This window comes from Peromyscus leucopus, chromosome 19 (assembly GCF_004664715.2).
Source record: "Peromyscus leucopus breed LL Stock chromosome 19, UCI_PerLeu_2.1, whole genome shotgun sequence".
Classification (NCBI taxonomy): domain Eukaryota; kingdom Metazoa; phylum Chordata; class Mammalia; order Rodentia; family Cricetidae; genus Peromyscus; species Peromyscus leucopus.
In genome coordinates this window covers 49,364,470-49,379,222 of record NC_051079.1, presented here as the reverse complement: position 1 = coordinate 49,379,222, position 14,753 = coordinate 49,364,470, and the positions used below count along the sequence as shown (strand labels likewise).

Sequence of the window (14,753 nt, the reverse complement as noted above, 5' to 3'; positions counted from 1 at the left end):
CCTTTCTGGGGAAGAGCACTCTAGAGCAGAGAACAGCTGATTGGGATTGAGTCCCTCAGGAAAAAAAATACGTTGATGTATCTATAACCTTGGTGACTAGATGTAATGATAACTCAGTGTACAAATTCTTCTCACTCCCACCACACAGACAACATCTAGTCATCCCCCAAAGTCTAAAGACAAGGAGCATGTGGTCCAGTTAGTCAAATCTAGACTGCTATGTGCAGGTGGAGAGAGTGGTGGCCAGACCTCACGTGTGTTACTCTGCTGAGAGCAGGGGTGAACATCCTGCCTCACGATCCCTGGAGTTGCTCTCCCAAAATGCATGCTCCTGGACCACGCAACTCACTGAACCAGAGTTATGAGAGGCAGGAACCAAAAGTTCACGGTCAGCTTGTTCGCCAGGCAATTCCTATGCACACTTGCCTGGAACACTTGGCACGCTTCAGTACGCACTTGAATGGCTGGGAGAGTTTGTGAGAGGTAGAGAGCTGAGCCCCAGGAGTTTCCACTCAGATGTCTCAGGGACCGACCCAGAATTTACACTTCAGATGTCAATCAGCTGACGCTGACACTGTGGTCAGTGGAACATAGTGTGAACTCACTGCCTAGTTCCATTACCAAAAGCTCGGTCACGATGGTAAGCAATTCCAGAAATAATCTGTGATCCCTCCCCTCCTGACTTCTGCGCCCTTGCTGGCCACCCACCCCTCTTCTGTGTAAGCTGATCCTCTCCGAGGAGCATCCCAAGTGATTGCTACACCATAAGGGGCCCTGGCAGAGGTTGTCTTACAAAGGACACAATACCCAAAGCAAATGGGTACCACTTCTCAATTTGATTATAGTCTCTCTTGCTTGACGTCTCTCTTGCCTCTCGGCCTTGCTCACTCTGATGATAGGAGCTATCAAGTGGTAGTCTGGCCTACAGACCCCAACTGTGGCTAGCTTCTAGCCAGCTGCCAGCAACCACCAAGCCAACTCCTGCCAACAACCTTGTGAACCAGTTGGAAGCAGTTTCTTCTCCGGTTGAACCCAAGGTGACTCCTCCCCGAGCCAACACCTCGGTTGCGGTCTTGTAAGCCACCCTGAGCCAAAAGATCCAGCGAGGTCACACTTGGATTACTGCCCTCCAAACACAACCAGATGAATAATCAGTGTTGTTACAAGTCGTTCCATGTGGTATGTGGTTACAGATAACTCACAGAGGTGTTTTAGAGAGGAGCCACTCTGAAGTAATAAGGCATCTGGGTATTTGATCCATACTTCAAGTGGCTCAGCTCATCTCCCCGCCGCCCCATGATAAAGGAGACAAAAGGTGTATATAAATGTAAATAGCCAATATTTAATGATATACAGTATTTACAAGTAGTGTACGGCATAATTCTCAAGCCTTAGCCCTGGTAAGTTTCACTAGAGTTTCTGGGAGGTTGTACAGGAGCCCTGCTACCAGGTAGAATGGAGAATGTGGATCCCAGTTAGACCTCTGTGCATTCCACCTGGCCCTTCTGGGGCTGTGTCTCTCGAGCTATGGCCATGCTGAATGTCTGGGCCGGCAGTCCCCATGAGCATGGAGTGCTGACTCCTTTGGTTCTGAAGACAGCAAGCAAGAAAGGATGGGTTCCTCCCCTGGAACTGGAGGGTCTTTCCCTGAGAACACTGACGGGGGGGGCGCCAGGACAGTCCGCTCGCCCCTTCCCAGCACAGTGCCTGCCTTCCTCACTTTCTCCAGAGCTGGCTTGAGAGAAGGCATTTTCGGAGCTGTTTGTGTAGAGGAGTCACAGTGACCTGGGCAGAGCTCCAGAATCGAAGTGTGGAGCCAAGATGCTCCTCACAGAGCCCTGCTCCTTCTGGGCACCTCTCTTCTCCATCAAATGAGGTGAAAACTTGAACTCCCCCAGTCCAGATCTAAGAACATGAGGCAGGAAGGTAGCATCTACCCGTGGCAAAGTGGTCAGAAAGGGTTAGTCTCTTCAGAGAGCCAGGCTCCCACCACTGAGCCACCGTGCCCTCTCTGAGGAGCACCCCAAGGGATTGCTGTGCCACAGGGGACTCTGGCAGATGTTGTCCAGCCTGTTCTTAATGGTGTCCTGCAGCTCCTCGTCACCCAGCAGGACCGCAGCTGCTAGTGCCAGCAGGAAGTATTCAGTAGCATCATGGGCATCCTAACGCCACGGGGCAAAGAAGAGACATCAGCAGCATTTCCAGGACAGGCTTAAAGTCTGTGCTGAGAACATTAACACTTTTCAATTACTCTACCCCCACGTCCCAGTGCCTCACAGCGATTCTTCCCCCAGTACTCTGCTTCCAGTGGCACTGTCAATCATGGTACCCCTCATCCTCAGGCATCTGCCCGATCTCATCCAATCATGACATAACATTGCACTCAACACAGCGTTTCAAGGACATATACATGACCCAAACCTGACCTGTCCATCCCTCTCTGGAACGTTTCGGTGTGACCCAGCAAGGAAAACTGTCCATGTCCTTTTAGATATGGGATGAGCCTCCCAAGTGTTGGCAAGGAATGAACCCAAGAGACACAGAGAAGTAGGAACATACAGTGTCCAGGAGACGGGAGGAATTCGTGAAGCTGATGGAGGAACAGGATCCAGAAGTACTCAAAACTAAATCCATACTTCAGCTTCCAGCTATAACTGTTTATAGTCATTCAAGGTTTCTCCCCCTTGCAATGCCTGGAGTCCTTGGCTGATGCAACCAGGCTGCACATTCTTGTCCCTGAGCAATTTGTAATACAGTGTGATGGCTAATTGGGCCTTCACTCGCCTGTCCCTCTCTACACAGTAGGATGAGAAACAGATGCGTCTTCAGGCAGGATGCAAAAAGAGACCCCTGGTTCTCACTATCCTGGATACTTATTTCAGGCCAGAAACAGAGTTTCACCAGTAACAGCAGGTCAGCAGAGCTGCCCTGAGTCTCCCTTTGAGGTCAAAGTTCGACAAGACTCACAAGTCCCTGTATTAGTGACAAAGAACTTCGGAAGGGGAAGCCAAACTTGAGGACACAATTTGGGGGCCAGAGCTGTGACAGGATTGCAGGCTACCAACTCAATTCCAGAAGCAACCGGGAGCTGTAGATTGAACTCCAGGCCAGCAAGGAAGAGAATCAAAACAAGAGCTTCCTTAGGGCTTGGAGATCCTTATATCCAAGGTGCCATACATGATTATCTCAAACATACTCGTATGCATGTGCATTTCTTTATACAATGTCATTTCCTGAAATTTCCTACAAAGTGTGATGCACTCACTTAGAGCATTTGATAGACTTCTCCAGAGGGGCTTAACAGAAGAAGGCCTCATGTCCCCAGTGAAAGCATGCTTTCATTCATACCTTATGAATGAAGACTGATCATCACGGCCCACTGATCCTCTCACCTCCACTCCAAAGTCCCCTCACTACCTTTCTCAGCAAAGAGTGGCTGAACAGCAGCTGTCAAAAGTCCGTCACAGAAGGCTAGCCCTTACCTTCAATTGGTAGAAAGTGAGTCGGCCCAGGCGATAATAGACCTTGGCATAGTACAGCGCCTCCTTGGGACTCTGCAGCCACGGGGGACAGAGGGACAGAGTCTTCAGGTAGCAGTCCTCAGCCATCTCATACATGTTTAGAGAGAAGTACACAGAAGCCAGGCGGTGGAAAGCGACCAGCTCCTGTTTCTGATCTCCTGGGAATTACAAGAGCGAGGGACGTCCTGTAGCCAGCCCTGGCCATTGTCCACTCATACTCAGCCCCGAAAACTTCGAGTCTACCAGATGTCACAGGTTAAGGGCAGAGGAGAGAGCACAGAGGAGGACCCTGCCCGCATGGGCTTAGTGTTTCAGAGCAAGGAACTCCTTAAATGATCCCACAAATAGAACATTGCTCCTACGGAACGTGTTACAAAGAGAGCCACAAAAAACTGAGCTGTCTGACTTCTGGAAGAAAATGTTCTCTGTGTTGCAGATGATACTGTAATTCAGTAGTGAGAGGGGAGCTAGTTCTCAAAACCTGTGATGGGATATGATGACAAGACCAGCTTAATTTAGCAATTAGGAATTGCTTCCAATGAAGGACATTAGGTAGCAAACATCCTTGCCACGTGAGGTCTCTTCAGAAAGCCAAGTGCCGTCCCAGCTCCTTACCAACTCTCAGTTCCATGGACTCTACGGAGACCCATTCTCTCTTAGCCTAAGCTTTCGTGGCAGTGGCTTTGTGTGTACTTAGGGCTCAAGGTGTTTGAAGTGTGTGTGAATTCGTGGTTTTAATAACTAACCATTTTAATACAAAGTACTTTTATTAATATAGAGAACAAAAGCTCCTCAGCCAGTCCTGTCTTTTGAATGTTTGCAATCAATCTCTTTTAAACTTCAAAGAACCAAAAGCCAAAATTATAAAAAACAGTCCAAAGGAGAGAAAAGTTTCTGATCTGGGAAAATTCAGTCACAGAGACACCTGTGTAAGGTGAGCCCCGCCTCCTTAAGCGCCTTGTCCAGGAAGCAATAGATACAAAGTGCTCAGACTGAGCTGCCCAAGGTCCCTCAGGCCTTTCCTGAGGTCAGCCACAAAGCTTTGATGAAGTTTCCTGCCGTTAAAGTGGAGAAAAAAGGCAAGAGTCCTCTGGTTCAACTAGCTACAAATAAAGCTCACTACCCTCTGTATCAGTTGGCCTTGAGAATACCTAGAAGTCCCACCACTGAGCTCTCCATTCGCTCCTGCAGCGAGTCAGGGCTTCTCTCTGAAAATCGAGACTGCTTTTCCTAAAGTACACACACTCAAGACTGAGTTTGTTTTCAATCTTTTTAATTCGACCTTTCCTCCCTGCCGATGGCTTACATTATTTCCCACTAGCTTTCCCTGTAAGCAAAGGCGCTTTTAAATATGTCCTGAGTTAGGTTAATGGGAACTTGACCTTCATTTGCATTTCCACTCCATGGGGAAAAATGTGCTTTGGCCTAACTACCAATCAATTAAAAATTCAGCATCCTGGGCTACCAAGTGAGTTCCAGGAAAAGGCGCAAAGCTACACAGAGAAACCCTGTCTCGAAAAACCAAAAAAAAAAAAAAAATCAGCATAAAAAGTCTTTATGTAATAAAGGTATTACATGTGCATAGGACAAAGTACCATTTACCTCATGGGGGACCGTTACCAACTGTGATATAATAATTACCATCGGCAACAGTGACCTCAGAATGAGGATTTACATCCCTCATTCCATGCGATATTTATATAGACAATTATTGCTCTTCATAACAGAGTTGAGTAGACACTCATTTGAAACCTGCTCTGTTGATGAGGAACAAAACTTGTGGAAATTAATCCTTACTCAGTTACATTTCCCCTGACTGCTGAACCAAGGATTAGAGCCTATACAGACAGAGTCCAAAGCTGGTGCCCACTTCCCTACTAGCCACACACATGCCTGCATGGCGTTTAATTCCTCTGGCTCCCATGCACCTATGAGGTAGGACCACCTACCTGTGAGGACACTCAGCCTGGCAGCCAGGGTGGCAAATTCCAAAGCCTTCTCATAGCCCTCGAGGCTGATCTGCAGCTCCGTCAGTTTGTTGAAGATCCGAAGCTCAGTTCTCACCGCCTTCATTCTCCTCGCTAAAGGAACGGCCCCAGCCTGAGATCCGAGACACAGCGATCTTAATCTACAGACACCCCTGCACTCTACAGGCCTGGCTTCTCCTGGAGGGATTGTGGTGACCACTGTGTTCCCCTGTTACCTTTTCTCAATTGGCTCAGCTCTTGGTGCTTTGCCTAGATGTGACCAGTTTAAGAACTGGAGGTCATTGGACATTCTAAAATGGGATCAACTAAAGGCAGAAAGGAAGTCAACGTCCTAACGATGAGGATAGGAAATGAAAAAGTGGCTAGGCAGTTTAGAGGCAGGGATCCCAAAAGTGAACAGTTCCATTCTCGTCCTTAACCAGAAGCAGGACATGTCATCCTTGTCTCCCCAACCAGGAATGCCAGAAGGCAACTCTGGCTTATTACTTCCTGAATGATATCTACCTGGGAGGCATCTTAGGGATGCAGCTACACTATAGACACTAATCCCTTCCAGTGAACAACTTTGGAATGGGGGGTCTCTAGATTTTCATAGTGAAAATAGGCTATAATCATTCCCCAACCATAGCCCAATCCTAAATGATTTTAAGGTCTCAGCTCTTAGGAGGGAATGGCCTTGAGGCCATTGAGGATATCAAGGCTCTGTTGAGGCCCCATTAAAGAATGGAACCAACCTCCAGCCCTGGGTAAAAGATGTGACATTCTAATCTGCTCCAAAAATTGGGATATTACAGACAATTGTCTTCCTCCTTAAGAGTTAATCCATCTGGGCCTGCCAGTCACCTAAAGCTACACTAAGAAGATAAGGGAAAAGTGTCCCCTGAGTGAGATAATGTCCTTTTCCTTCCCAGAAACCTTTCCCCCAGGCCAGCTGCCTGGGGGTCTTCTATCAGACTGCTGAATTTCTGCCATGTAGCCTGGGCTCTTTTCTGAGTCCTAACTCGGAAAAACATAACATTTTCTTTGCCTTCCTTTTTCTTTTTCTTTCAGATGTTGGGAAAGCTTTTCTGGTGCTTTTCCTGGTGCTCTGATCTTTCTCTATACCATGCACCCTCCTCCACCACGTGGCTGCTTAACAACCAGCATGGCTTGCCCTCCTCTCTTCTCTCTCCTCCGGGTGCTGCCATGATTTACAGCTTGGCTGCCTTGTTTTTCTGTTAAACTTTAATAAAAATTGTCATTGGGCTTCTTTCTAGGTCGATTTCTAAATTCTTTTGTTAGCACAGCTAATAACACAAAAGCGGGAACTCCAGTTTCCCCAGCAACATATGGCGCCCAGTGTGGGGCTCTCCAAAGTTCCCAATAACTCTGAGGTCACCCGGGGAGTCCTTCATCTCAGCTAATTTGTGGAATACGGATATGAGCAGGTGTCCGACAGTGTTCAATAAATAATGCTTCCCACTGTTTTCATAATTCTAGAAGTTTAGGCATGCCACTTTGTGTTTTTAAGCCTTAGTTTTCTTCTTCAATTAATGTATTTTATTGTATGTATATGAGTGTGTACCTGCAGGTATGTGTGTGCACAGCGCATGCTGTGCCTGAGGAGGCCAGAAGATGGCACTGGATCCCCTGGAATTGGAGCTATGGGTAGTTATGAGCCCCCATGTGGGTGCTGGGAACCCAACACAGGTCTGTTCAAGAGTAGCAAGAGCTCCTAATACTGAGCCACTTCCCCAGCCCCAAGCCTTCATTTTATTGTCCATAAAGTGCACATGAAAATAAGCATCTTGGTGGTCAGTGATGTATGTGTTTCTTGCTCTGCCCAGCACATATTTTTGTATCTAATCATGGATGATGAAAAGCAGCAACTGAGTAAAGAGTGTACACCCAAACAAGCAAAGTTTTAGGACCAAATATTTCCCAAACTTCAGTCAGGTGACGAGCAACAATTCATATATCTGCTACACCTGGACATTGACTTTATTAGTATTATTTACTCTCTTATTTTCTAGCCCCATCATTTGCAATAATAACTGTGAAGTCATGATTTGATGAGCTGGTGTTATGCATCTTAATTTTTAAATACACTTTAATACATGCTTATTAAAAGCACAGTAGCATGTTTTTTGGTGTCTGTGGTGGTATGAATGAGATGTCCCCCATAAATCCCAGGCATTTGAATACTTGGTTCCCAGTTGATGGCTGTCCTAGTTGATAGATGTTTGGGGAGGATTAGAAGGTATGGCTTTACTAGAGGAAGTATATCCCTGGGGGTGGACTTTTTTTCCAAAAAAACTCACTATCTCGAGTTTGCTGTCTCTAGTAGGTTGAGATGTGAGTTCTCAGATGTTACTGCTCCTGTGCCTGCCTGTGATCACACTTCTCTATTGTGATGTTACTCATCCCTTTGGAACCACAAGCCCGAAATAAAGCCTCCCTTCTATAAGTTGCCTTGGTCATTGTTTTATTACAGCAACAAAAAAGGTAGCCAATACAATGTCCACCATTGCATCCTTAGGTCATCTTCCATAATGCTACATTAATAAGAGAACACTGATAATCTATATATGCTATCACTGTAAGGTGCTGTACACAAGAGACCTAATTACTATGGTATTTTGTGGCAGCTAAGTCTCATACCTCAAGCCAAAGTGTCACAGAGTGGATGAGATCCTTTGCTAGGCTAAAGATAGGATAAAGCTGTGAATGCTGAACAAGGAAGATGGTCCAATGGAGCTGCCCACATTTGTGCCAGGGTCTGGTTCAGCACAGGAAGTCCATGGCTTACCCGGTAATACTCCATAGCACGATGTCTGTGGCGGGTACCATTGAAGAACACATCACCTGCTTCTTCATAAAGCTTGAGAGCAAGGGAGGGCTCCTCTGACCTCAAGGCTGTTTGGATGGCCGCCTAGTGGGACAGAAATGGGTGTCAAAAGCAGAGAAAAGGGCATCCAGAGCTCTGCGAGACAAGCAGGGGGAGGATCCAGGGTACCTAGTCAGAATTCTAGAAACCCTAGTCATCATGTGGATTTGGCCTTCACCCATGAGGCTGGAAAGAAGACTCTGATGCTCTGTCTAGAAGTCTACCCATGTAAGAGGATAACATTCTTCTAGTGGGACTTGGGGAGATCTTAGTAGTGCATAGATAAACAGTCTGTGTTTCCATATTTAAATATTTATTTTATTATGCTTCAGGAAAACCATTAAAAGTGAGTCAAGCCAGTGATTTGAGACATTATGTAAAGTTAAGTGTTTTTAAAAGGTTGATTTGAAGTTGAGTCCAAGAAAAACAAATTAATAATGCTTCAGAGGGTACATGGATTTAGCAACGGCACCCACTTAATGTATAAATGACTGAAATTGGAAATGTGGGCTCCACTCCAGCAAGTCAAGACAGCAAGACTTGGAACAAACTCCCAACTCTTCCAAGCTTAGGTCACTAGTTATTAGCAGCAAATGTTCTGTATTTACTGCCCCTCCCCCAGCTCCCACAAGCTCTCATGTCTGTCTTTCAGTCAACTTAGAGGAGGGCACACCAGGACCCACCTGCAAGTACAGCTCCACCAGCTCGTCCTCCTGCATGAGGTAGTGCAGACGCCCAGCCCCCAGCCAGGCCTCAGCCGCCTTGTCTCTCTCTCCTAGGTCAACAAATATACGCAGACTCTCCTTGATGCAAGTGAGGGATCTTCTGAGGGACCTGAGGACAGATGTGGACCTGTGAGCTGTGGAGGATCCAAGGGCTCTGAGGTCACTCAGCCCAGAAGGACCTGGGATTCTAGAAGAGAACAAGTTTGCCGCAGACCACAGAGAGAGCAGGGCCTGATTGGAAGCTCATCTCTGCTGTGTGACCTTGAGACAAGGTAGTACCTACCTGTGCCTCAGTTTCCCCGTCTGTAAAAGGGGAACGTAATTGTCCTGCCTTAGAAGATTATTGTGAGGACTGAGAAACACAATACATCTAGAATGTTCAAACTAACACCTAGGAGTTAGTAAGCAGTTGATGAGTGTTTAAATATCACGCCCACCGTTACTAACCCACAACTTTCAGATTACACTGATGTATGTTTTTCATAAGTGTCTTAGAAGACACCAAATGTACTTTTATGAAATTAATGCTTGAGTATCCATAGTGCTAATATGTAGTGGGTAACTTGCAATCATGAAGATTTTGATGGTTCATTAAGAAGAGAAATCAAAACGGACTGAATTTTTTGAAGTTTGGTACTTAATCCTGCTTGAATTATTTGGAGATTCTTTAAATAGTTGGTACTCCTTAGTTATTTGGGGGGAAATGTGTCACATAGAATATGCAATTTCTCCATGACAGCAATTAATGCAGAAAAAGGATGTGGGTGACAGGGTGGCGTGGACCCCTAACAGGTGGCTCCTGTTAGGGAGCGACAGGGGACACTGGCCACCCTCTATGCCACAGATGCCCCCCCCCAGCAGCAAGGAGTCCCTTGGGAGCTTTTCAAAGCAAATGCATGCAGCCAAGCTGTGCAGTTCACCAGGGTAGCTTAAAATGTCACACTAGCCGGAGCCCTGGACAATCTCAGACAATCTGGGATTATGACCCAGGCGCTAGCATTTTGTCACGGCTCACATGATTCAACTGCACAGCTTGGGTTAGATATGCTGCTCTAGTCCAGTCTTTCTACACTCTAGAGCAGCAGTTCTCAACTTCTGGGTCACAAGCCCTTTGGCAAACCTCTATCCCCCAAAACATTTACATTCTGAATCATAACAGTAGCAAAACTACAGTTCTGAAGTAGTCAACAAAGGTAATAACATGGATGGGGGTCACCACAGCATGAGGAACTGTATTGAAGGGTCGCAGCATTGGGAAGGCTGAGAACCACTGCTCTAGAGGAAACAGTTCCAGAGATGGGAAATGACCACACATGGCTGTGCAGCAGACCAGAACCCCGCCCACAGCCCCCTCTCCCACCACCATGGCCTCCACTGCATCAGTATCACCTGAAAGCTTTAGAAAACCTCAGCTGCCCAGAGCCCCCTGGGACTAACTAAATGGAGGCATGACCATCACAATCCATAAATCTGAGCTCCTGAAACACACTCTGTTTGTGATCACAGGCATCCAAGTCCAGCACATACATCTTCTAGAAATCCAACCACATCTGTGAGCACATACACAGGAAGCACACCTCAAACACAGTTAAAACCTGTGGTACTTTTGGTTCGGCTTGTCTCACGAAGGCTAGTGTATTGGAGGCTTGATCACCCCTGTAGCAAAACTGAAAGGTAGTAAAGCCTGTAAGACACAGGGCTTAATCCAAAGTAACTGGGTCATGGGTTACCGGGGCCATTGCTCACAGAGAGGGTGACAAGGCTCTCCTGGGACCTTGGTTAGTTCTCATGAGAGTGAGTTGTTCTGGAGAAACTTCAGCACAGCTCTGGTTTCTTATCTCACCAAACATTCTTGCCATTGTGATGCCATTAGCCAAGGAGGCCTTTGCCAGACCTGGAGTGATGATGGCTCCGGCCCTATTGCCTAGCCCGAGGTATTTTGTAATAGCAATGGAAAATGGATTAATATGCTGGCTCATCGTGGACAACTCAGCTGTCAGGCCCTTTCTCCAATGAGGGATGCAAAGACTGCCTTGACTGATGATGAGCTCTGTTCTGTACTGGCAGCGAGGCAGCTTTGGGCCTCCTGAGAAGAGTATCCAGACCTTTGGCCCGTGAAAGAGCTAGGAAAGAACTCTGGTTGTCCCTACTGCCCTGCCCTTGACGTAAGATGATTGGCATCCGGGGTGAAGAGTAGACTCTCTCAAGTATTAGAGATCCGAAGCTTGGACAATGCTGAAAGCTGAGAAGCTGCATCCAATACTGCGTTGGCCACTGACCTCCCCAGTTAGGACAACCACAGTCTTTGAAAAGCCGGGGAAGCCCCAACCTTCTCTCCCCACATCTGAACCGGGTTAAAGCACCCCAGGCCAGTCTCCAAGACTCTCCTCACTCTGACTGGAGCGAATGGTGAAGACAGAACTCATAAATCTTGTCTTGATCCTATTTCCGCTTGTGTTTTATTACCCACTTACTGTCCTCGAATGTCCTTGCACTGAAGTTTCTGTCTCCAGCTCCCCAGGGAACACGATTTAGATTCTTAGAGGCTAACACATGGAGTAGGCACTTGACTCCTTGCTGGGGAAAACAGAGATAAGCATTTCTCTCCAAGAAACTCCCCGGGGTGGGGGTGGGAGGTCAAACATGGAGACTCAGGAGTGCAGGGACATCCAGACCCCATGTGAGTAGTGGATTTTCACCAGGACACACATTGGACTTTTGAAAAGCACTCAACAGTTTAAATTGAGAGGCGTGTCCAGCTGCCTTGGGGCTTTTATCACTCCTTGCCACCCACCCAGCCCCCGTATGATAAATCCAACAGCTGTGCTGTGTCACACACGGGCTTGACCTGGAATGACCCAGCACCCCAGTTCCTTTTACCACCACCCGAAGATGTAGAGCTGGCTTGGCCTCTGAATCAAAAGAAAGAAAAAAAAAAAAAAAAAAAAAAAAAAAAAAAAAAAAAAAAACCTCGTGGGTTACCATCAATTCACTCATGTGACTCTATTCAGTCTTGATCGTCGTTTTAACCATTTTTCCTGTCTCCAAGTTCACACCCTGGGTCTCAGGACTTGTTTCTTCCTCCCCATCCAAAGAGGGGAACTGTGGCAAAGTGACCCCAGCACATCTGTATTTCCAGCCAGCATCGTCCTGCCAACCCTGCCTGGGTGAACCTGCCTGACCTTCAGCAGAGTCCAGCCTCCAGGGGTCTCATCTGTCCTTTTCCTACAGAAAGAGCTCTACTTTCAGAGGGCTGGCCGTCTGCCAGGTGGAGGATGTGCATTTCCAATGCCCATTCTCTCGAGTAGAACTTCAAATTAGCAAGGCGCTTAGCTGATATTGCAAATAAACAATGGCTTTGAAAAAAAAAAAAAGCATTCCCAATCCCCCTGTTCATTTCTAAAGCTTTATTTCGAACTCTCTGTTACTTATTGGTGGTGGTAGTGGCAATATATAGCTAGCTGGAGTTTACTGGGCGTTGAAGCGTGCCCTGGGCACTTTGCACACATAATCTCAATTAATCATCACAATAGCTCCAAGAGAGCAGTACTGCTACTGCTATACCCATTCCACAAAAGGGAAAATAAAGGTTTAGTGAAAGAGCTGGCTGGCTCCATGGGCTAAGGCACTCGCCACCAAACCTGAGCATCTGAGTTCTGTCACTGGGACCCACAAGGTAGTCGAGAAACCTGACTCTGCAAGTGTCCTCTGACTTCCATATGGACACCATCACACACATGCTGTGCTTCTCTCTCTCTCTCTCTCTCTCTCTCTCTCTCTCTCTCTCTCTCTCTTTCTCCTCTCTCTCACTTTCTCTCTCTCTCTCTCTCTCTCTCTCTCTCTCTCTCACACACACACACACACACACAAATAAATAAATATAATTAAAAATGGAGAAATAAGGCTCAGAAAGTGTAACTGGGGTCAGGTAGTAAACCATGTTGAACCAGAATCTAATACTAAGTGTCTAATCACACATTCAAGCAACCCTCACGGAACTTCTGGCTCAGCTATCAGTTGCTGGAGAGCTTTGATTACTTTTTTTTTTTTTGCCACTTTTAAAAACACTGAAACTGTTAAGGACATAAATGATTGCAAACCTTGAACAAGATTTCCTCATCTGCAGAAGTGGGTGGTAATGTACCACAGCCTTGGGATCAAGTGTGGGCATGGTAAATGCAAGTGTTTCTTCACTTAGGATTGCAGAACAGTTAAGGATTAGTCATATTGGTTATACTGGAAACCAAATGTTGGAGGCTTTTTGTTGAGTTCTGTTGCTTGTTTTGTTGTTTTTATTTTAGTTTAGTTTTATCTTATTATAAGCAAGCAGAATAGAATAAGAATAAAAGCTTGGAGGAACAGATCCTAAGCTGGCATTACATTCACATGCAGAGACTAATGGGTCTCCACACGGGCCTGCTGCATACAAAGCATTCCTTCTCTCTTTCTAGTTAGTAGTATGTGGATGCACTTACCAGTGTCTCCCACTGCGTTGGTGACTGTTCATTTTCTTTTCCCTTTACTATTCTGTGAGCATAATAAGCTTGGGGACTGTAATTCCTTTATCTTGCTCATTGTCTGAGCCACAGAAATTGATGAACAAATACTTTTTCAGTGGATCCAGTAAAGTTACAAGGTCCTCCTGAACCCTATCTGGCTCAATTCTAGAAAAGGGGATTGGTTCATATGGTGGATTGAATGAGAATGTCCTCCTCCACCATCACACGTATAGGCTCATATGTTTGAACACTTGGTCCTGGGTTGGTAAAATGGTTTGGCAAGGTTAAGAGGTGTGGCCTTGCTGGAGGAGACATGGCCTTGTTAGGGGAGATGAGGTCTTGTTAGAGGAAGTATACCTCGGGGGTGGCTTTGAGGCTTCAAAAGCTTCCCATCATCCTCAGTGCATTCTGCCCACACCACACACACACACACACACACACACACACACACACACACACACAAACACACACCAGCCATTGCAGTTCTGAGATGTGAGCTCTCCACTGTTCCTGCCACCAAGACTTCACTCTGCTGTCATGGGCTGTAACCCCTGACACTGAGGACCTATTAAATGCTTCCTTCTACAAGTTGCCTTGTCCATGGCCTTTTATCATGGCGACAGAGAAGTAACTAACACAGTCTGTGTGCATCAGATCAAGACAGACAGAGATCAAGATCCGCAAAGATTTCTCCCACCCAGAGACTGAAACACTTCGTCCAACTCCAGTCTGGTTGTTGTCGCCTGGGAGGCAGAAGGCCACTGCTCTGTAGGTACCGAAGAGTGAGCCAAACTTCTTGTCACCTGCTAACCCCTCCCACTTTAAACACCAGAGAAAATCATTAAACTAAGCAATTATAACCACCAAAAGGGACAGAAGAAGAGGGGGACCACCTTAAATAGGGAAATCGGGGAGTTGAGATAAGCCCAGTGAAATCAAGCGGCATGCTGAGTCTGGGCTGGGCAGGCAGGGACAGAGCCCAGAAACTCTAAGCCACGCTCATCCCCGGAATCCCGCGAGATTTCACTGCAGGACCATCTGCAAGGCCTCCTTATTGAGGGTGAGGACTGTTAGCAGAGTAAACAGAACACATACAAAGTATGGGAGTCCATGCACTGTGGACCAGGGGTGGCAAACTCTGACCCGTGTGCCCA

At 46.6% G+C, this 14,753-nt stretch overlaps 1 protein-coding gene across 2 annotated transcripts in view; it reads right to left on the bottom strand.

Annotated features, from left to right (window-relative positions):
- Positions 1-1,316: 1,316 nt before the first annotated feature.
- Positions 1,317-14,753, bottom strand: part of Sh3tc2 (SH3 domain and tetratricopeptide repeats 2) — a 55,170-nt gene continuing 41,733 nt past the window's right edge. The window contains exons 13-17 of one of the 2 annotated variants that reach the window (XM_028890091.2): positions 9,059-9,209; positions 8,298-8,420; positions 5,471-5,621; positions 3,483-3,676; positions 1,317-2,162 (exon numbers count right to left, since the gene is read on the bottom strand). In XM_028890091.2, the coding sequence (XP_028745924.1) occupies positions 1,971-2,162; positions 3,483-3,676; positions 5,471-5,621; positions 8,298-8,420; positions 9,059-9,209 (811 nt within the window). In that variant the 3' untranslated portion in view covers positions 1,317-1,970. Of the gene's footprint in view, positions 2,163-3,482; positions 3,680-5,470; positions 5,622-8,297; positions 8,421-9,058; positions 9,210-14,753 lie in introns of both variants that reach the window. The other variant, XM_028890090.2, reaches the window with a different exon arrangement.